The sequence below is a fragment of the Acanthisitta chloris genome, unplaced genomic scaffold, assembly GCF_000695815.1.
Source record: "Acanthisitta chloris isolate BGI_N310 unplaced genomic scaffold, ASM69581v1 scaffold3175, whole genome shotgun sequence".
NCBI classification, from domain to species: domain Eukaryota; kingdom Metazoa; phylum Chordata; class Aves; order Passeriformes; family Acanthisittidae; genus Acanthisitta; species Acanthisitta chloris.
In genome coordinates, this window is record NW_008675199.1 from 6,150 (window position 1) to 29,730 (window position 23,581).

At 48.7% G+C, this 23,581-nt stretch overlaps 1 protein-coding gene across 1 annotated transcript in view; it reads right to left on the bottom strand.

The window, feature by feature from the left end:
* Positions 1–23,581, bottom strand: part of KSR2 (kinase suppressor of ras 2) — a gene marked incomplete at both ends in the record, with an annotated part of 68,097 nt that overhangs the window by 6,142 nt on the left and 38,374 nt on the right. The window contains 7 exon segments of the mRNA XM_009075628.1: positions 2,159–2,255; positions 15,894–16,261; positions 17,109–17,157; positions 19,151–19,217; positions 19,520–19,561; positions 21,769–21,937; positions 23,358–23,482. Coding sequence (XP_009073876.1) covers positions 2,159–2,255; positions 15,894–16,261; positions 17,109–17,157; positions 19,151–19,217; positions 19,520–19,561; positions 21,769–21,937; positions 23,358–23,482 — 917 coding nt within the window.

A 23,581-nucleotide genomic window follows, 5' to 3' on the forward strand; every position in this document is an offset into this window, starting at 1 on the left:
GGAAAGCTGGGAAGCTGCTCCTTCTGGTGCTCACCAGCAAGGGGCCACATGGTTTGGTCACGTCATTGCAACAGGGATGTGGTGAACCCCTCCTGCAGGCAGGACCTGGTGTCAAATTCCCTCCAGTGCACAGAGAGAGCTTGGGCTCAGCACCCATCTGAGCCTTTGGATCTCTACTAATTCCTCCAGGAACCTGGGTCAGACTCAAAGTCCCTCTGCCCTGCAGTGAGTTGCAACAGGAGCACCCAAACCCATCCTCCCAAGAAGGACAAGGGATGCAGAGATGCTGTGGGGGCTACAACCAGGTCTACATGCAGTCATTCTGATTTGCTCCAGCAGATCTCATGGGTGATGCTCTTCACGGTGATGCTTTCATCTTCATGGGTGATGGTCTTCATGGTGATGCTAATGCTTTCATCTCACCAATTCGGTGATGATTTCCCAGTCCTGGTGATGCTTTGCAACACCATGAAGAGTTTGAGGTTTCCAACTTGTTCCTAACACATACTAGCTGCAGAAAACAGTGCTCTTAGCCTCATCCTCAAAACCCTCACAAAGCAATGAACCCTCACAGAGAAAGGGGCTGAGCCAAGCCATTACCTCCCACTGGGAACATCTGGGGGGTGAGAACCCCAAGCACGAGCTAGTCAGGGGAAAAAGTGTGAGGTAAAAGAGAGTGATGACTCAGATGTTTGCTCAGTGGGAAAAATCCTTATTTAAAAAGTGAAAAATATGGTCCAAAAGTAGAAATTAAGAAGAGAGAAGCTCTCAGCTGCCTCAGGCACCCCCAATTCAGGCCATGGCTCCAAGACACCCCTTGCAATGCCAGCTCAGCAAAGCAGTTAATTCTATGCTCACCTGTCAGCTCCTGCCAAAAGCCCAGACACTTCAGGAGATTTTAAAGAATTTTAATTTAAAAGGTTAAAAACAATATGCTCTTTGCTAAATCTAGGTGTAAATAAGCTCAAAATAAGACACAGTCTGAGCACCAGCCAGGATATATAGCAGAAGATGGATCTGAATATTTAAGGGGGGTTAAGAACTGCCAGAAAACCTTCTTTTCCTTTTTTTTTTCCATAGAAATATGTTAAATGTGAGCTCAATCCCAGACAATTTGAGCTGTGGGCTGGAGGTGCTGGCTGACCTTGAGCAGGGCACAGGGTCAGTGTCAGAGCTCCCATGGTAGGACACATGCCAAATATTTTTGGTATCATTTGGTGTTAAATGTGTTTAGAATCACAGTACAACCCTACTCTGACAGACAGCTCAGCACCTCTAGGGCAAACAGGCCATGGCAGACATCCGATGGGAAGCTGTGATGGCTCAGGACCCAAATTCCCAACCACTCAACCCCATCACGTGAGGATCCTCCCCAGCCTCTATTTATACGGTCATGTCTGAAGTGTCAAAGATGCACTTTGAGTCATCTCTGTGAAAGGAAAAGCTTTTTTAGCTCTGAAAGATGTATGTGTGCACTGCCTCATGGCACACACAGCATCCTGCCACCAGCACTATGGCACTGAATCCTCCAGGGGCCTTGGCTGCAGGGATGCTTTGCTAAGGAGATGTGGAAATCTCAGACCAACAGCAGATTATTAACAGTAGATTGCCAGAGAAGTGGCTGTCCCATCCCTAGAAGGCCAGGTTGGAAGGGGCTTGGAGCATCCTGTTCTAGTGACAGAGGGGCTGGACTAAGAGAGTCTTGAAAGTTCCTTCCAATCCAAACCATTGAGTGTGTGTCTATGATAGCTTCTTTTCTTCTAAGAGATGAATATCCAACCAGCAACTCACTCACAGCAGCAATGCTGGACTCAAATATCTACACTTCCAAGCGGGAAGAGGAGCAGTGGCAAGGACAAGCCCCACACACAGGGAGCCCATGGGAAGCCTTGGTGCCACCTCAGTTCAGCTCAAAAGCACATGAGGGAGGTTCAAGAGACCTGAATTTGAAAGTCAAGCAGTGCTATCGCACCCAGAATCCTTGGCTGCTTTTCTCCCACCCCCCCAGAGCAGCACTGCCAGACTCTTGGCTGGATCCAGATCCCACCAGTGCCAAGCTGTCCCCCACCATACCATACCATACCATACCATACCATACCATACCATACCATACCATACCATACCATACCATACCATACCATACCATACCATACCATACCTTCACAATTTCTTGTGCTATCTGCCTTGTCTTGTTGACATCCAGGACAATTTTGGCATCTCTCACCACCGAGTATAGAGTCCGTCCTTTACACAGGCTGAAAGAACAGGATAAGGGAAAGATAAAACCAGAGTTTATAAACCTCCAACAAGAAACATCCCCAAATGATAAAGGCAGTGGCTGTAGCAGGAAACTATAAATAATCACAAGAGTTTTGGCCTCATCTCAAGACAGACTGAAGATTCAGCATGGAAACTGGGGCCTCTCCCCAGTCTGGCACTGGGAGAGAGCTTGTGCTGCTCCCCAGTTTGTGCTGGTGTCATCACCATGGTGCTGAGTGCCATAAGGGGTAACCTGGGCTGGTTCCCTGCTCTTCCCTGTGTCCCAGCCATGAGCAAACCACCTGGTCCTCTTGCTTCAGAGTTTTTGTGCAAAACTGGCCGTGGCTCCCGCCTCTTCCCTCAGAGGATACAATGCTCACAGATGTAATATGAGTCAAAAGAGGAAAGACAGGGAGGGAGAAAAACCCAACCCAACCCAGTGCACTGTACAATGTCCTCCAATTTTCCTTCTCGTACCAATTACAGTAAAATCTATTTACAGAGCCTTAATTACCAAAGGCAGCTGGATGGGGAGGGGGGGATATAAACCAATTAAAAATATATTGACATTTGAATATCATAATGGAGTACGTGGGTGGATGCTGCCTCGACTCCTGCCCACAAAAAAAAAGGGCTTTTTTGCTCTTCTGTATCTACCCACACTCATTACAGGCAACTCTAGAAAGATGAGACTGGATACCTGTGCCTGAGAAATAAAGCGCCTGACACACATCTCGTTAAGCCTTCAGCGACCACAGATGTTAATTTGATTCTGTTCTAGTTAACAAATAAAAAGTTACAGCATTTAATTCCTCTGCTCTCCCCCAGCTGCATCCTCCGTTGACTCAACTGCTTTCCCTTTGCCCAGTTCCTCCAGCCCTAGCAATGCCACATGTCTGGATTTGTCCCCTGGGAAATAACAGGTTTTGCCCTTTTTGGATTAAAATAATCATAGAATAGAATCAAGGAATGGTTTGGGTTGGAAGGAAGCTTAAATCTCATCTCATTCCAACCCCTACCATGGGCGGGGACATCTTCCACTAGCCCAGGCTGCTCCAAGCCCTGTCCAACCTGGCCTGAAATACTCAGAAGAAACTCAAATTTCAGAAGCTCACAGATACAAAGGACCCTCCTACTTCTAAGCTGAAAGCTCCACATTCCTCCATGGCCAGAGAGCATAAACTTCAGGTCAACCAGTGAAGCAGGAATAGGACCAGACCTGTATCTCATGGGTTTTGGAAAGGAAACAGCACCCTTCACAGTATTTTGTCATGGATTGTGTTAGAAATAGTTTTGCTGGATCTAAGCAAGCTGCCGTGGGATTTTAGGGCATTTTCATACTTGTGCAACTGCGTCCTCAGTGATGGTTTTCCTTGTGCAGGTGTCTCAGCACATCCCTGAGCACCCCTGCGGGACTGCAATTAAGAACATGATCTTCCTCTAAACCAGCCACTTTCTATCTTTTGCAATAGTTTGGCTGCAGTCAAATATTAATTTGTCTGAAGATTAGAATCCAAGCACTCAAACTCCTACTTGGAAACCAGTGATAAAACCCTTTGGGTTTCTGCAACCAGAATTAAAGGGTGCAAAATAACAAAGACACAAAGTCTCCTTCCAGCATCCTTATGTTTTCCTGCACTCATTTGCTACATAAACCTGTAAAGTTTTAAGCTGTGCAACACAACAGGCTTCCTGCCACATCTGTGACCTGCCTGCACATGGAAAAGTTCCCCCAGCCTTCCCCATCCCCCAGCAAATGCATGTTTTCCCTCAGAGAAAACCATTACAGCCAGTTGCTTGTGGTCTGAATTGGTCACGAATTGACATTGTAAATGCAATGAGTAGATTAGGACTGGAACGGGGTTTGATTTCAGCCCTGAGGTGAGTTAAGATCAGCTGTTTTCCTGGTAAAGGGCTGTTTAGAGGAAAATCCTCAAATTTCTGTCTGTCTGAACTGCTGAGATAACCCCGAGAGTGGAGCCTGCATCCCTTTACTGATGAGATTCCCATCTCTCCACTTCATTTACAAAGGGATGACATTAAAGGAGGCCATGGATGGAGCCAGCACAAGCACTGGCACAGAGAGGCTGCTACTCAGACCCCGAGTGGTGACACCAGCACATGTTGAAGCACTGTGGGCATGGGACATGTCACCACTAGTCCTCAGACCCTGCCAGAGCTGTCAAGGCAGCCAGGTGTGTCTCTCCTCCCCTCAATGAATAACTGCCCCGAATTAATTCAACCAGCACCCGCTGCACTGGTACATCAGAGTTTTCTTGCTGGATAAGGAGCTGCCAATGCAGAGATAAAACCCAGTTGATACCTATTATGCAGCACCTGAGCCCATTCAGCCACCACCTGCAGAACCTTTTCATGGCAGAGCTCAACAATTTCACTTCTCCTTGTTCCTCGCCTGCCATCAATCACTCCCCACCCGGGCAGGAGCGGCAGGCACAAAGCGCAGCGCCCGGGGCACACGCATCAGCTTCTGCATTTCCACTTCAAGAGGTCTATGCTGAGCTGTGGCATTGAGGTACCCATCCGGCTGCGAGCGAGCAATGCTGTGGATCACAAGGCCAAAGACTGCCTACGCTTGACACCAGAAACAAAGGCAGACAATTTTCATCTTCAGGTGGAGCACGGCTTATTCACTGCTGAGTACACATTCATAAGGAAATACTTGTCTTTTCCTCCTAAATTTCTCCATTCCACCTGTTGGCAGAGCAGGTATGTTGACAACATGTGCACTGGTGCTGTGCAATGACCAAACCCCATCCAGAGCTGAGGGGCAACAGAAACAGCCTATTCGTGTGGCTCAGGGAGATGCAAAGGTTCTTTTCAGGGTCCTCAGTGCACCTCAACCCATGGCACATCCACAGCTTGCAGCCTTCCATGACACTAGGACAGTCCCAGCCCCATCCCACTGCAGATGCAACTCTCTATTCAAAATGAGTTTTTGAAGTGTTCAGCCAAGCAAGCCAAATCCCAAATTGCTTTATAAACACTCTGCATTTACCAATGTGGGCTGAAGACATCAGCAATGGGAGCAAAGCCAAAGTGACTTGCAGAGGAACAATTTGGGAGGGATGAGTGAGGAAGAGCTGGAGCACTGCCTCTTGATATTTTTTCTATTTGATGTGAAAACAGCCTTATCCTTCTTCCATCTATTAGGGTCTTTTACCCTTCTTTGCAATACTGATGGCCATCACCTCCACATTGATGGTCATCACCTTTACACTGATGGTCTTTGCCTCTACACTCATGGACAGCACCTGAACATTGATGACCATCACTGGTGGCCATAATTTCTACATTGGTGGCCAACACATCTACAGGGTTGGAGATGCCAGCCTGGCTCCTGCTCAGGAGCAGGGATACATTGGAGCTGATGGTGTGGTGGTTGCATGCAGGGTGTGATGCCATTACTCACTGGTGTTTTGTGCTTCTCTCCCCTCTGCCCAACCATCCACATAAATGCCCATTAAATTAAATAGAATCATTTCAACACCCCAAAGTGATAAATGTCAGACCCCAGCAAGCTCATTACGTGCTGGTATATGAATTTATGGGGAACCAGCTCAGACTCCATGGTGATAGCCAGCACCATGCACCCAGGGGAGACATGGGAGGAGAGAGGGGGAATTAATAAGAAGTGCTTTAATATAAAAATACCTCTGCTAGCAGGTTACATCTGTGCTTGAGGAAAGACAGAGCAAAGGAGAGGCTGCTTGGATGCTTCCACATTTCCCATCAGTTTACTCATTTTTAGTATTTCTCAGGGAAAAAAACCCCAAACCTTTGGGGAATATTAAGTAAGATGCAGCAATAGGAACCACTGAGCTGGGACTTATTTGATTTCATTTGAGCAGGACTAGCCATGGCAGAAAGGGGAAAAAGGAGTGCTGCACATGCCTGCACATTCCTGATTTATTTGGGAAGTTTTCAAGCTGTTTCCATATATTGGCTTGTTTTTCTCTTTTACCCATGTCTGGCAATTGTGCTTTTGCACTAGACAGCCCCCAATGTGTTTCAGAAAATGGAAAATTAAACAAGGTGGAAGAGCAGCAAAGGGAGAGCTTTGGGTTAATTTTTATCCCTGGACTTTGTCTTACTCTAAATCGATAAGAGATCTTGCACCCTTGATACACACTCTCCCTGCCACATGAAGAGGAGCAGTGGCAGCACCCAGGATGAGCTCCCCAACCTCTCTGCATCTAAACACCACCCCAAGGACCCTGGGATCACACCAACATGAGCTGCAATGAGTTTCTCAGTCTAAGGAGAAAGATGTCTCCAGGTCCCCCTAGACCTGCCAAGGGATACTCAGGACTGGTTTCACTGGCATTCACCACCAAAACCTCCAGATGAAGTGAATCAGCTTCCCTGTGAGCCACACATATCCAGCATCCCAAGATTTAGCACGGAAATGCTTCAGAGCCAGGACAATTGTTCTTTTGTTTCTTTCCTCTTCACTGTACCCACTGGCAAGCAGGGACTTGCCTTCCCTCCTGATCCCATTGCTTCCAACAAAGACTTGGTTTCCTTCCTCCCCAGGCCTTGAGAAACACCATCCACCTCACTGGACCATGAACCAGGAGGAAAAATTAGGCTACTAGGAAAAATGTCTTCACCAAAAGGGCTGTCAAGTCCTGGCACAGCTGCCCAGGGCAGTGCTGGAGTCATCATCTCTAGAGGCATTTAAAAGCTGTGTGGATGTGGCACTTGGGGCTGTGGTTTACTGGTGGGCTTGGCAGTGCTGAGGGAATGGCTGGACTCGATCTTAAGGATCTTTTCCAACGTAAATGATTCTGTAATGTTATGAAAGCAGCAGCCAAAAGCTTTGTGGCAACTCGGTGCCATGAAATGCTTGACTGAGTCTGCAGACACAACATCAGACCTCAGCCCTCCAGGGACATCGCTCAGGAGTGAAAATACTTGTCCCATCAAACTCCACCTCTGAGATGGACCCTTACTCAAGACTCCCAAAGCAACCCCAATAGGAAGATCAGGAACTCATCACCTGCCCTGAGCAGTGTTTTTGGCCACAGCAGAGCTCAGGTCCCAAGCCCAGAGCTCGCAGCGACTCATCTCCCACTCCACATGGAGGAGCCTCTGCAGAGCAAAACCAGCCTGGGGAAATAGAAGAGCCCTGAAGAGATGATACTCCCCTTATCCTGCACTTGCTATCTCCACCCGATGGAAGCACCAGCTTTTGATGGATATTACTTAGGCAGCAGAATTTTCCTCCCAGCAGCTGGCACGCGAGATAACTACAGCCGTTGCAGCCAAACCACAAGGGCTGGAGGAGGAGGAGGAGGAGAGGGAGGGGGATCAGCCTGCCCGAAAAGTAGCTCCAACTCCATCGTTGCTTAAAAAAAAAACCCCAAGTTATTTAGAAAAAGCCAACTCCATGCATTTTTATTTGAGGGAGATAGTGTCAGAGCAGACGAGCTATTCCACAGCTGCGGAGAGAAGAGCCAAGAGACAGGTGAATGCAAAGCAGCCACAGGCCCTGAAGCTTAGCTAAAGCCCTGCTTGCAAACAAGTCATCCGAAAATACATGATACTTTGGGTGGCTCTTGCTGCCTTTTGAAAGGAAGCTCTCAGAATCGGCTCTGAGAGGGCTGCCTGGGTGCACAGGGATGTGCGAAGGCACTTTGACCTTTCCTTTGAAGGAGCCTAATATATTCTCTGTGCCCTGATCCTCCTGCTACTTTGAACACTTCAGGAAGGAAGAGGAATTTAAAAAATCCCTTCATTTGAAGAGAAGGAAGCAGCAAGTCTTTGGACTGAGACAGCTGGTTCACTAGAACCCAACTCCACTTTGGAATAGCAATAATTATTATTACTAATTAAAAATTAAGGATGCTGTCACAGGAATGAGATATTTCTTTGGCTAGGCAGGATGTAAGTACATGTGTCCCCTCACAGGCAACCCTGCCTGGCCCCAGAGAGGTTCCCTGGCACTGATGATGCTCAGAAAAGATAAGGAATGATGCTGCAATGACACTTGATACTGAAAAGAAGAGCTGGCACGAGCAGAAAGGCTTGGTAGGACCATCTCTCAGCCGGGCACTTAATCACAGGCATTTCCTTAAACACCAGCTTAAATCCTTTCCTCTCTAGCAAAGCGCCTCAGTCCTGCTGTGTTAAGTACTTTCCCTAAGAAATCGTGGCCAAAATAGAAATATTTTCACGGCATTTTGAAACACTTCTAAAATACAAAGGAGAACTTTTCCCTGGAGCATCCTCCACCAGAGGAGCACGTTAAGGCACTGCTAAAGAACAGCTGCTAGGGGGGATTTGATGCTACAAAGGGTAGGAAAAGCTCAGCCAGCACCAATGCCGTTTCAACATCAAACACCTTCGCAGGGGATCAAGCTGCTGCGTCTCCCCATCCCTAACTATCCTCTTTGCTCAGGATATTTCAACCCATCGCGCTCTGCAATCTGCCAAAAGCAACACTGTTTGCAGGCAGAAGATATATACTCACTTAATGTGTATATTAATACACATATTGACTTTCCTGTTGTCAGTCGTTATCAAGATTTATCCAGCCTGATGGCCTCTTATTGATTGTGAGGGAGTGTATTCCCACAGGTCAATCAATTCTGATCCAGCCAGCGGCACAAAGTCGATACCTATTTATTATATGATCTATGAGCTCCATTATTTAACTGTTAGGAAAGGGAATGCAGTAGAAAGTAAGAGGACAGAAAACAACCAAGAGGCAAAGCAGGATGCTCCAGCTCAAAGTGAGTCCTTGAACATGGGGAGGGTTAGGGGAGGCAGGAAACCATGACTTCTGCTCTCAAAATACACCTACAAGTGGGGAGAGAAGGGCAGGACCTGAAAGGCAACTTGGAAATGCTCCAGGATCTTAGAATACTGGAATAGTCTGGGTGGGAAGGGCGCTTAAAGCTCATCTCATTCCACCCCCTGAGATGGGCAGGGACACCTTCCACTAGAACAGGTTGCTCCAAGCCCCATCCAACCTGGACTTGAACACTTCCAGGGATGGGGCAGCCACAGCTTCCCTGGGTAAGCCATGCCAGGGCCTCACCACCCCCATGGGGAAGAATTTTTTCCCAAAATATAATCTAAACCTGCTCTCTGGCAGTGGAAAGCCATTCCTCCTTGTCTTGTCAATGCATGGCTCCAGTCTGGCATGGAGGAAAAGAACATGGAAGCTCTGTGCCTCAGTTTCCCTCCTATTGAGCAGGACTTAGAGCTCCTAATTAGCTTTCTAGTGCAGGTGAGAAGGCTGATAGGATTTTGAGTTCATTGAGTTGTAGCGAGGAGAAAAATCCCATTTCATAGACTCCTAGAATCCTAGAATGGTTTGGGTTGGAAGAGAGCTTAAAGCTCATCTTGTTCCAATGCCCTGTCATGGGCAGGGATGCTGCTAACTAGATCTGGTTACTCAGGGTTCCATCCAACTTGGCCTTGTTTTTCACTCAATTTGTTGTTCATTAAACCTCAATTGGACAACATGTTTCCCTGGAAAGAACAATGGGCTGGCTGCAGGCACTATGCACCAGCTTGCACAGCCACAGAGCACCCCCAGAGGAAAATAAAGCTCCCCAAGCTGTTTTGTCTTAAGTGCAATGGTTTACACCCTTCCCCTCTCCTCCCATTCTTCAAATCATGTTAAATTACCTCTCGGCCCCCATTGCCCTGAGCATTAAGATTTACAAGCCCCAAATCCTCCACTACTGAGCTGGGACACTGTAAATGTCAGGAGATTTGGCACTGGGAAAGGCTTGGAAGAGCTAAGAGTTTAAAGCTGAGCTTTGTCCACATCTCCCCCACACCTGCAGGGTCTGAGGATGGGAGTGGCTCCCTGTAAGGAGCCAGGCTTGTTCTTCCTGCCAGGGGAACCAAGCATTAGATATTGCCAAAATGCAGCACAGAAATAAATTATAAAATCAAAATAAACCCCACCATTTAGCCCATGCAGTGCAAGAAAGTCATCCAAGAAAGTATAGCTGTAGCAACTTAGGTATTCTTCCCATCCCTCACACTTTCCCTATTAATTTGTGCCAGATAATGTGCTCCCTGTTATTAAAGCCTGTTTGCCACAGAGAAAAAAGAGGAAACTCTCATTTCATCTTCGGTATCTCACATAAGGAGAGGGACTGGGTTTATGTTTATTCCCAGCACTCAGCTCCCACCCCACCAACCAGCTCCAGGGAAGTTTGAGAGATGCTCCCTCTCTGTCAGAAATGCTCCAAGTTCCTCTGCTGAAAGGCACCTGCAACAAATTAATTCTCTCTATATAGTTCTACCAAGGTCACGCTTAATTCCTAATGTTCTTCAATGTTCTCCTTGGTCTTACTGGCACGTCATGGCAGGGACATAAATCATAGCCAAGCAACCCCAGTGGGATCACCAGTGGCCATTGAGGTGGCTCCTGGTTACACCCTGTAAAGCTGAAGTCGCTCTGGCATCACATAATGACCAGAGAGGGCCCAAAACCCAGCCAGAAGCATCTCAGGGAACAAATTCCAAGCTCTTTGCACAGGCTCCAAGTGCCACATTTTAACTAACATCCAAGGAATCTTAGAAGAGCTGCACCAAATCCCTCCCACAAGCCAGCAGGAGCTCAAAGCACAGACAAGTTTTGTCTCAAACCTCCTCTCCTGCCCTTCAGGCCAGATAATCTCACTCCCTTCTTCCAAACAACACTCCCATAAACAGGATTCTTTGGTGCCATCCCAGAAAGCTGCACCCAGTGTGCTGATCCCCCCACTCCCATTACAGATTGGATGAGAACCTGGAGCCTTGGAAGGACCAGTAAGTAGTAAAACCTGCTTGCCTTTTTTTTTCCCAGAAGAAACACCCAGAATCATAAAACATGGTAGTTTCAGCAAACCACTACCCTTGTGGGTGGCTCAAGCCTTGTTAGCAGCATTAGAAAACAGTTTGACTTTGTCCTTTGAAGGACCCCCTGGGTGACTGAGGCATTATGTCCCCTCCCCATGCTGCCACCGACCGGGACTGGGACCAGGAGCCCCAAGGAGCTGACGTGATCTTACCCAGGCCTAGTTTTGTCTCATTCAACACCAGCAAAACCAACTTGTCATTTCCCTGTATGGAGCAAACAGGGTATTTTTTCAGTCCTTTCATTTCCACCGAGCCGAGGACTTTGAAGCTGTTTCACACCATCCATTATACAGCTCTCAAAGCACCAAGGCTCACACTCACTCTTGCTCAAAACTAATTAAGATGAATGTTAACTGTCCCCACTGCTCATTACCCAGGAGAAAATCTATTAGTGGTTCTGATAGAAGCTCTCCTTGGAGTCACCACGTCCCATTGCTGAAAACTGCTGAATTCCTGCCTTTCCTTTCTGTCCCAGACGGTTGCATTAAGAAGCAACTCAAGAATCATTGAATGACTTGGTTGGAAGGGACCTTAAAGCGCATCTCATTCCACCTCCTGCCATGGCCAGGGACAACTTCCACCAGAATAGGTAGCTCCAAGCCCCATCCAACCTGGCCTGGAACACTCCCAGGAATGGAGCAGCCACAGCTGCTCTGGACAATGTGTGTCAGTGCCTCACCACTCTCACATTCCTTCCCAATACCCCATCTAGCCCTGCCCTCTGGCAGTGAGAAGACATTCCCGCTTGTCCTGTCCCTCCAGGCCATTGTCCCAAGTCCCTCCACAGCTCTCTTGGAGCCCCTTTAGGCACTGGAAGGGGTTCTAAGGTCTCCCTGGAGCCTTCTCTTTCCGAGGCTCAATCCCACTGTCTGTGTAATTGAAGATAAAAAACAATGCTGGTCTCAGTCACCCAGGGCAATGGTTAATGCAGAGAAAATCAGAGCATGAAACCAGAGCATCACACCCTGAGCAACCTTTACCGCAGTTTCCCCCTCCAAGCTTTTGCCCGTGGGCTGTTGATTTTGGAGGGGGAGATTTCTTGTTGCTAATCAGATGATCCTTGAATATCACAAGCAATCAGGAAGGAAAACATAGGGATGTGAAAAAGTAAAAATAAACCCATCTATAAATAACCCCCTTCCGGCAGCGCCGGGCGGCACGGCGTGGTGAAGCCCCTTCCAGGGACGGCCAGCTGCTTCCAGCATGCCAGCAGGAAGAGGGAGAATTCTTTAACAGCTACAAGAAATTGCTTGGTTTGGGTGGAATAAAGTCCTCGAGCGACCACCTCTGGGCACACAGAAGAAAAATGGCCTCTGCTGCACACAGCCAGTTCAGCTCCAGGAAAGAATGGGTGAGGAGATCCAGACATGCTAGGTTTGTGTCTGTAATTACCTTCATTGTGCAGCTGGGACTGATTTTCCCCCACTCCAAGAAAAGCCTCTTTTAAAGTTACTCCTCTAAACCCACAGGGAGAACTTGAGTCCCTTCAGAAAAATCCTATTTGAAGAGTGATGCTCTCCACAGCATGGGGTCACTCCCTCTTCCCCCAGTGCCACATCCTGGATCACTCCCAATATCCTCAACCATTCCCAATCCAGATCACACCACATTGTCCTCTTCCCAGACTCATTCCCTACAACATCTGAGCAGCAGCTCCCATCCATGCCATGGCAGAAGAGTCCCCATGGCTCTTTCCCCTTAGAAGCACCTGAAACATGCATGAGATGGAGACCTCCACGTCGTGAGAAGGCTTTTCTCCACAAGAGATGATCAGAGATATCCTAAGAAGCCCCCAAAAATTTTCAACCAAGGACAGACCAGACAAGGACTGCAGGCACAAGGGCAAGGGAACATCCTTAGATATAAGGATTAGATTAGACACAAAGAAATAGTTTACCACAATGAGGGTGGTGAGACACTGGCACAGGTTGTCCAGAGCAGCTGTGGCTGCCCCATCCCTGGAAGTGTTCCAGGCCAGGCTGGATGGGGCTTGGAGCAATCTGGTCTAGTGGAAGGTGTCCCTGACCATAGCAGCAGGGTGGACTAGATGAATTCTTAGGTCCTTCCAACCCAAACTGTTCTTTAATCCTATAATTCCTGTGCTGTCACCCTAGAAAATGTGAAGGACGCTTTGCCCTGAGGTGCCTCCTGGGGAAGCACAAGCAGAACAGAACCCCATGGGAAGCCTCAAAGCAGAAAAATTGTCTCTGGAAATTACCTCTGGGCTAAGAGACATGTATTCATGCAGGTCTGGGCTTCCCAAAAGTTCTCTGAGACTGCACTGTGTCACTTTCCATCATCCCCGTCAAATTTTCTGCATCCTCGGTGCCAGCCCAGCACCAGCACTGGCCATGAGCCGATTACATCCCAAGAATCCCAGCAGGAGAAAAACAAACAGGTTTCCAGTTGCACTTGTAAAATGAATCATGGAATGGTTTGGGTTGTAAGAGACCTTAAAGCTCATTTCATTCCAACCCCTGCCATGGGCAGGGACACCTTCCACTAGACCAGGTTACTCCAAGCCACATCCAATCTGGCCTGGAACACTTCTAGGGATGAGACAGCCACAGCTTCTCTGGGCAACCTGTGCTAATGCCTCACCATCCTCACAGTCAAGAATTTCTTTATAATATCCAATCTAAACCTACTCTCCTTCAGCTTAAAGCTGCTGGTGGGTCAGCTTTTTAAGGATGTGGATAAAAGCATGTCGTCGGTTGTAGGCAAAGAGTAAGTAATGCCTGGAGATGTTGTGAGCTCAGGTTATATTTAGGAGCTATTCAATAAAGTTGTACTTTGACCGTAGAAAAAAGGATGGAGGGAAGCTGGAAGAGAAGCAAGGTGAGCAGTATGCTTCACAGCCCTCATATCAATGCATCTGACTGCTGCAGCACTCAGATTTATTTTGTTAAACTGTCAAAAATGGCACCTTTATGGTTTTATATAAAGAGGCATTAGAACATAAAACACTTTGTGGCTCAAAAAAAATAAATAAAGGGATATATTGCCCAGGTTTTGATATTGAATAGCATTGAAAAGCTGAGCAAACAGGGGCTGCAAAGGGTTCGTGGAGCAGAGAGGGATGGAGACACTGCATTTTCCTCTGGGAACATGGTGTAACACATGGATAGGGTCTCTGACTCATTGATCAATACATGTGTTTGCCCACTTTTCCAAAAGCTTTTGGCTTGAAGCTAGCTAATAAATGGAGATATGAAATCCTGTTGAATTTTCCCAGATGGCTAATTTTTGGTCCAAAATAAAAGGCATCATTTTTCCAGTCCCCAGCCAGCCCAGCTTTGGGGTCACCCTGTTTCCAGAGCATGTAACTCCTGAGCCAAACACAGTCTATGAACTCACTAGAGCAGGAAGCAAGCAATGGCACAAGCTGTCACAAATTTGGGTTGAAATCCTTTGCTGTTGAGCAAGGAGGGGAGCAGAGCAAAGCCCTCACCCCAGTTCCCATAGAGCCACCCCACCTGGGACTGGTGTGCTAGGAGGTACCACTTTGAAGGGGATGTTAGGAAAGGATGATGCAATAATTCATTGTTAATGGCTGTTGGAAGCATTGCCATTTCATTGTTTTTTGAAATGCTGCCAAGGAGGAAAATTCAACCTCACTCTGGGGAAACTTCTCCACGAGAAAGTAGCCCGTGGTGGGATGCAAAGCTTCAAGCGTCAAGCCCGGTGGCTGAATACATGGACTAGAGGTGAAGGAAATAACTGAATTCTCAGAAATAAATGTATTTCACATGACAACAGCTGTTCTGGGAACGGTTGTAGCCTCCTTGCCTCGAGGCCAGCCAGGATTTTGTGATTGTCCATCTGTGTAGGCAGTACACTGGGAGGCTCAGTGCTGCATTTCCCATCAGGCACGTGGGTGACAGTAGGTACATGGGAATTCCTTGAGAACAAAGCAGTTGTGGAGGTGTTAGATGGTTTGGGACTACCCAAAATCCCAGTTTGTTCCCCACCAAGAAGCCTTCCTGTCTTCCAGTACCTAAAGGGACTCCAAGAAAGCTGGAGAGGGACTTTGGACAAGAGCCTGGAGGGCCAGGACAAGGGCAAGCAGCTTCGCACTGCCAGAGGACAGGGCTAGATGGGCTTGAGAACAAAGCAGTTGTGGAGGTGTTAGATGGTTTGGGACTACCCAAAATCCCAGTTTGTTCCCCACCAAGAAGCCTTCCTGTCTTCCAGTACCTAAAGGGACTCCAAGAAAGCTGGAGAGGGACTTTGGACAAGAGCCTGGAGGGCCAGGACAAGGGCAAGCAGCTTCGCACTGCCAGAGGACAGGGCTAGATGGGATGGGAGGAAGAAATTCTTCCCTCTGAGGACGGTGAGGCACTGGCACACATTGCCCAGAGAAGCTGTGGCTGCCCCATCCCTGGAAGCGTTCAAGTCCAGGTTGGACAGGTCTTCAAGCAACCTGTTCTAGTGGAAGGTGTCCCTGCCCAGGGCAGGGTATGGAATGAGACGGTCTTTTAAATTCCCTTCCAACCTAAACCATTCCATGATTCTGTGATGATTCCTGTCCCAGGTTAAACCAAACTATTCCTGTCTGAAGCTCCACTTCTATGGAGATGCATCTGCCTGGACACACTTAGATGGCTTTGCTCAGCATAAAACACAGATGGATGGAGAATATCCCTTTGTCAGGGCAAGTAACATAATGCAACGGCAACATTTGTCTGCAAAAACGTGCTTTGGAAATACAAAATTATTCCAGCTGAACACGAGATGCTGGGGCTTACCTGGTGATGATGGCAAGATGTGGAGGGCTCATGCAGGCTCCCATGAAGAGCACCACGTTCTCGTGCCGGGTCTGCCGGTAGGCCATGACCTCCCTCTTGAAGGCCTTCAGCTGGTCCTCGTTGTCCCGCTCGATGTCGATGAGGCGGATGGCCACCTCCCCGTGCCAGCGCCCGTGAAAGACCTGCCCGAAGCGTCCCTTGCCAATGAGCTCACCAATCTCAAGCTGCTCAAAGGGGATGTCCCACTCCTGGAGGAAGATGCTGGTCTGGCTGGCCTTGCGCGGGAAGTTGCGTGCAGAGAGGAGTGAGAGGTTCATCTCTTCAAAGTCATCCTCAGACTCCTGTGCTTCCTCGGTGCCTTCCTCGTTCTACAGGAGGGGTGAGGGGGGTGAGGGAGAAAGGGAGGTGAACACAATAAAATGGGGAAAAAAACCACTGACCCACCTACTGCTTGCTCAAACCCAGAGGAACCAGACAGGTACTTTCTAAAGGCAAAAAAGGATGGCTCATTCTATGCAGCATTGGAAGAATCCCAGATTTTCACAGAATCTCACAATCATTAAGGCTGGAAAAGCCCTCTAAGATCACTGAGTCCAATGTTTCCCAGTGCTGCCAAGGCCACTGTTAAACCATGTCCCCAGGTGCCACATCTACAGGGCTTTTTGATCCCTCCAGGGGTGGTAACTCCACTGCTTCCCTATGGATTGCAGGGAGACATTTATTTACCCCAGGCAAGGTTAAATATAAGATTGTGACACATTGGAGCATTTAATTTGACTGAAAACAGTTTCACCCTACCCTGGCCAAGCTGTGCTCTGCTAATACCCACTGCTCCCACCCTGGCACCCCCTGGTCTGCATTCCCAGCCCCTTGGGATGGCTCTGAATTTTCCCTTGATGGTCTTTCTACAGGATTTACTATGCTCATTAAAAGCTGCATCCCCCTCCTCACCCTTCCTTCCTTCCCCTCCATCACATTTTTAATGCATGTTAAAAAAACTCATCGAGTTATAAACTTGAGGGCAGACATGAAGCCTGTGAGGGTCCCTCTCCACAGGGTGGGGACACGGATGCCTGGCTATTAATTCAATTATCAGTAATTTCACTGCACAGATGCTAAACTGATCTGCTTCCTGCAAAATGTGCCCCAAGATAGATATAAAATAGATATAAAATAAAGGTCCATTAGGCACAGGAGCGAGCCCAGTGATCTCACCTCTGAGGTGGGCTCCACTTCAATTTGAAGCAATGGGTTTCCTTCCAGGCTGTTAAAAGAATTACTGAATTACCACGAGGTGAAACCACAGGGAGGTGGGGAGCATGCACAGGCATTGGACCCTGCTTCCTGCACCAGGAGTAAAGAGAGCAGAAAGGAGAAGTACCAGGCTCACTGCTAATTTGGGACAGCAACCCATGCCCCAGCTTCCTCCATCCCTGGGGATAGCCCTGGGTGCTCTCATGGGGGGGGTAAGATAGCAGGGATGATCAGTAATAATTATTACATTAATTAATATTGGATGTGTGAAGTTCCAGGATGGGTTTGGTGATGTGGGAGCACACAACCAGGTCTCCATCCCATGGCACAAAGTGCATGGTCTGGAGGATGCTCCTGCATGTCCTGGGAGATATCAGCCTCAGTTAACCCAGGGTAAGGAAATGATTTACACCCTTGCAGCTTCTGACCATGCTGGGGCATGTGCTAGTGGCATTTTTAGGGCTTTCTAAGACCAGATTTACCTTTTCAACCAACACCAGCCAAAGTAAAAAGCTTGACTGATTAGCAGCCGGAAGAGAAGATATCAAGTTTTACAATTATTTTTGAGAAGTGAAGGTTTCAAAGCTCCTCCCTGCAGTAAAAGCCTCAAATTTGCCTAATTTTCCAGCTCCCTGGGCCAGGAGCTGCTCTTTTCCTTCTCTGTTTACTCAGCACCTCCCACCACCAGGGTCTTGCTGCACCCGACAGTTAACAGGGAATTGGGAAATTCTGAATTAGGGAATCAGCTGGGGCAGCTTAGGTGTTTTCAAGCATCATGTGCTTGAAATTATTATTATCAATAACACAAAGAACAACAGCCCTTCCCAGAGACAGGAGAGGTATAACACTCCCCAAAGCCACTCAGACATGGTGATTCTGTGAGTCCTATCCCATTCCATGGCCACTAAAGAGCTACAAATCCCAAGGGAGTTCAGCTGCTTGTACAAAAGGAGTCAATCCTGACATTTTGAGCGGCACATAAAGCTCAGGGTATAGCAATGGACTGGTGGACTGCAGGAGCAACAGCCTCCTCCTGCCTGATCACTAACCCAGGCACGAATTCCTGTCTCCCAAGTACCCACAGCAGACTCTGCTGTTTAACCCAGCCAAGCCCGGGGTAACCTCAGCAACTCCCATGGGTTGTTTGCAGTGGCAGGAGCAAGAGGGGAATCACAGATTTTGCATATTGAAAGCTACTTCCCCCACAAAGTTTGCCAGCCCTACAGCTGCTTTAGGCAGGGAAGGAAAAAAATTAAAGGCTTCTACTTCACCACTTTGCCATTAATTTCCCAGGGGACAGCAACTCAGTCTCTGTTCCTCCCATCGCCTCCCCCTGAGGTGAGATCTGCTGGACCCCCCAGCAGCTGCCAATGGAGTTTGGAGTGCGTGGGTGAGCTGGCCACAAACTGTGTTGTAGCCTGGAGCCAGACACTATCTGTTAAACTCCTGGCTTGTAAAATCCTTCAAAAATGGCATTTATAAAAAGGAATGTTGCTGCTGGGGTGGAATGCCAGATTTGGACTTGACCTGCTGGGGAGAGACAGTCCTAATGCTGATTAGACACTGCTTTTCACAACTAATTTCAGTCCAAAGTTTCTTGGACTTGAAAATACTAGAGGTGGGGTCAGTCACAAGAACTGCCTTTCCTAGAACTATACCAAAGACTCTGGTTATCTGCTTATAATTTTATGATCATTTAATTAATCACTTGGGCTTCAGCTTTTTGGATTGAAAGCCCTTTTTTTTCTAACAGCAAAGTGCCATGGGTTATAAATGAACTCCTTGCACTCTCCTCTCAACCTGTCTCTTCACCAAGACACGAGCCAGAGCTGTGAGCTGGCTCAGGGCAGCAGCAGCACTGTGGGCTCACCATGACCACCCACCCCAAAGGCATCCCTGATCCCCCAAAGGTCCTGAAAAGACAGAGGAGCACCCACGGGTGCCTGGAGGGTTTGGGGTGCAGAGGATGTGCTGCCTGGAGAGGGGAAGGGGAAGCCACTCACATGGGGTTGGAGGTGACAGGGTGGAGGATGACCTGTGGGGCTCGGGTTGGCGTCTCAGGCACCACATCTGGGGAGAAGAGAGCAGAGTGAGAGGAGGCTGGGGGCACCCAGGGGAAGTAAACCCCACTGAAAACCTCCCTTCACCCCCCAGGTCAAATTTAGTTGCACCCTCAGCTAGGGTTGGGTATTGCTTAGGGCCTCCCAACCCTGCAGCATCTTTGTAGTGCACAGTCCTGCATTAATATACTGGTTTTGGGGAGAAATCCCAACCCAGCACAAATCCAGGGGTTAGGAGGCCTAGCCAAGCACCCAGCCCCTAAAGGGAGATCCCAGCACCCCATGCTACAAGAGATTTTACAAGAGTCTTACCTGGGAAAATGAACTGCTGCTTGTACTTGTAGTAATGGGAAGCTGGAATAGAGAAAATGGGGGTTAAACATTCATCTGCAAAGCTGGAGAGGCCCCAACCTTGGCCCAGTCCTGCACCATGAAACCTCAACCCCAGGCCCAAGTCCCTCCCTGTGTGATCCACCCTCTCCCACCTCCATCACTCCAGAGGGCACCACCAATGATGGCACACAGGGTGCCCAGGCCAATAAAAAATAAAAGAAGACCACTGGCTGGATTATAGCTTGAATTTTGCCCCCATCAGCTAGTCTTCTATACCATTTGGAGAGTCTTGATGTCATCCATGAAACTCCTGGCAAGATTTGGACACCAGGTTGCCAGCAAAAGCCCATGGGGCTTGAATGCTGGCCCTTAACTGGTCTTTGGGGGCAACTTGGCATCATGGAGACACCAAGCGACAGATTTGCAGCTGTTGTCTATTTGGGCCCAATTCAGCCCATTTTTTGCCATGATTTGAAGCTGTGTCCATCCTGGGCTCCCTGCAGGCCTCCTGGAGCACTGAAAGAAGCCCTGGGAGGTCACTGCCCAAAACCAGCATTGCAGAAGTGCTCTGGGGGATGGGGAGGGGAATCCTCCACTGGCTCCCCATTGACAGCAGGCAAAGCCCAAGGGCTGATTCGACTCATGCGGGCAGGCAGGTCATGAGTATGAAGCAAGACAGAGCTGCTGAGGCAGAGGTTGGCCAGCTCAGATGTCACCTTCCCCTTAAGCTTCAAGACTGCAAGGACCATCCCTCAACTTCCCCTCTCCAGCTTTGAGACCCCCAAAGACTGACCTCAGCTCTGCAGTAGGACCTATGCATCCCTGAGCTGAGATCAAAGGAGCCTCAAAGGTAATTCTGTCAGAAAAAGGTCATCATGTCACAATTTCCAAGCTCAAATCCTAATCCCCAAGATGACCATCTTGATGAGATGAACCACAGAGAACTTCCCATGAGGGAAGATGAAAGCACAGTAAGTCCTGCTTTGCGTTGGACTGGCTCCCATTCACCACAGGGCTCTGCTCAACATGGGCATGAAAGCAGGGAGAAAGCACCCTCAGAGCTCCTGAGTCTGATCCTGCCCTGTTCCATCCCTGCTGGATGGGCAAGTGTGCTGGGTCCGATAAGGAGATGCTGCTGCCCACTGTGAAAGCTAAACCCGTGGTTTCTGCTTCAAGCAACATGAAATAAGGTCTCAGAAAGACCTGCAGGGAGGTCTCTGCTCCAGAAGCGACATATGTTGGGGTCACCAAATGCTGGACCCTCTGACTCTTCCCCCAGATCCAGACAGGGTCCAGGACTGGCCCAGCAGGTAGATGGGGGATGTTGATCTCTGTGAGCCCAGCAATCCCACTGCCCAGATGTCAGGATGGTTTGGCTCTTGCTGGACCACCTTGAGCTGGGCTATACCAGCATGGAAACCATGACCTCAGGTTTTCAGGAGCACTCTGGACAGTCCTCCCAGAACCTGGAGGCTCCAGGGCTGTGGTTGGCAAAACCCTGACCTGATGGATGGGTCACACCACTCCCTGGGGTGCTCAGTGCTTCCTTGTGGCTCCTCCACTGTCTTTCTCATGCCACGCTGGCATCCTGCCTGAGAACCAGGCACTCCAGTGAGTGAGCCTTGTGCATGGCTGCAGCCTTTCCGGACACATGACAACCCGTTGGTTGGTTGCTGGTTTTCTTCCAGCTTTTGGAAATGTTCATTTTAGTGGAGATTAATTCTGCCAGTAAAATTCCTCCTTGTCTCCTTCCTCTTTCTCCTCTCTAGCTGAAGGCTTGCCAAGCTGGAAGGTTGGCATCATCATGGTGCAAGCAGGATCAGCAGAGCACACAGTTGCTGCCTGGTTCCTCCAGAGCAGCCATCCTGACCCTCCCTCCTAGCAGAACAGTTCATTAACTCTGGGGGTTTGGGGATGCAAGAGGAACCCAAATCTCCTAGCTGCTCCTCCAGCAAAGAGGCTTGAGGTCATGGATCAAACAGGGGTCACTAGTCCCAAGGCAGACATGAGGGTTTCAGCATCTCAGAGATGGACCAGGCCCACGGCTCCACCTCCTCTCCCCTCACCAGACCCTCTCAGGGAGCACTGGAGAGGCAGGTGGGTGGGTGAGGACAGCTGAGCCCCTCCACACTGCCAGGAGTGATGCTGAGCTGTTCCCCTCTGGGAATGGACCTTCCCTGGAACAGCAGCACTGCCCCAAGGACATCGGTGGGGGGAATTCACAGTACCTGGCAAGTTGAACTGCTTCTGCTGGCGCGGGCACTGCGGGGAGGGGTGCAGGGGAGATGGGGGCGTCGCGCTGGGCGGCAGCGGTGGGGCTGGCGAGGAGGGTGTGGAGGACGTGGTGGAGGAGGGGTTGCTGCTGGAATCTGGTTGGTAGGGCACCGGAATGTGGTCCTGCAGGACACAGGGAAGGAGAGAAGAGAGGATCTGGTGAGAGCAGTGCTGACTGGCACCATCCTAAGGTTCTCCAGTGCAGAGGACTCTGGGTGACAAGTGACAGTCACACAGTCCATCCCACTCCCCATTTCCAGAAGCCCTAGAAAACAACCAGAGCTCTAACCTGGCCTCTTCCAAAGCCATTTGTATTCACAATTTGCACCAAGGCCATTTCACACCATAAACCAGGCTTCTTTGCCAACCCCTCCATGCTATGCATCCATGACTAAGGGGTCCACAAGTCTTCTGGGTCTGCAGAGCGGCGGCCACCAAGATTAGAGCTCAGAGCAGAGAGATTCGAAAGGATCAACCAATACACCCCAAGACATCCCTTGGCCTTCACTGACCCTTCCCAAACCAGACAAGGATGGTAGCTTTGAGAGTGCCTCTCTGGGGCACATTGCAATGGGTGAGAAGGGAACACCTGAGACCCAATGGGCAGGAGAACCTGCCTGAGTAGCTTGCATCTGAAAAGGAAAATTGAGGCCAGAATTTCCCCCTTGCTGTCCAACTTGGAGCCACTTTACAGGGTCTGAGTTTCAGCAGTGCTGAGCACTCCCATCTCCATGCAAGATCCATATAAGAATGTACACCCTCCAAGGTTAGAAAATCTGCATGAGCCTTCCCCAGCAGGTAAGTTTGTCCAAATTAATTAATTTTTCAAGAGCTGAGTTTTCCAGGAATCTCATGATCATTTTATATAGACCATCCTGCCACACAAAAATCTTGGCCAGGTTAATTATTTTTTAAGTGAATGCTGAAAGCTACTAACAATAAGATTTCACAGGGGACTCAGAACTAGATGAACTTTAAGGTCTAACGTAGGCCATTCTATAATTTTATGATTTTATTCAGGTATCTCTAAAGAACGGCTTTTAGAAACATCAAAGTAGAAGGAGGTCCACTTGCATAAAGCACATTTATAGGGGAAACTTCAAGCTGAATGGGAGTGTACAGGCCAAACTCAAATATATAAAAGTACCCACTGTGCATTATTATGTCCTTCAGCCTCAAAAAAAAATATTTGCACCAGCTCATAACAAAAACAGAACAAGTATTTCTCAAAAGATTTAGGTGTTAAAACAGCATCTACATGAGCATCTTGGTACCCAGCTTTGCCCAGAGCAAGAAGATGCTAAGGGCTGGAGATTCTACCAGGGTTTGGGAAGGCAGGGTTTTGACAACCCAGTCCCCATCACATCCAGGCACTTGGGGACATGATTTGTGGTGGCAATGCTGGAGGAACAGTTGGACCTTTTCCAACCTAAACAATCCCATGATTCTATGAAAAGCTGCTGATATTTGGGTGTGGTGGGTCTGGTCCCCTCTGGCAGGGGGTGGGCTCAGAGGGATGCTCAGGGCTTGTGGAGCAGCTTACCTTGTTGAGTTTGTTGGTCTTGGGGAGCGTCTGACTGACGTGCAGGTCTGAATACCTGGGGGGTTTCCGCAAGGGGTTGTTGATATCACAGGGCACTGACTCTGTCCGGACTAACCTTGCTGGATTAAGAAGGGAGAGCAGGGCAAAGGGGATGGAGAGGAGGAGAAGAGAGAGGGAGAGGCATCAAAGCTTTGAAGGAGCACTCAGGGTCACCCTGTGCTTGC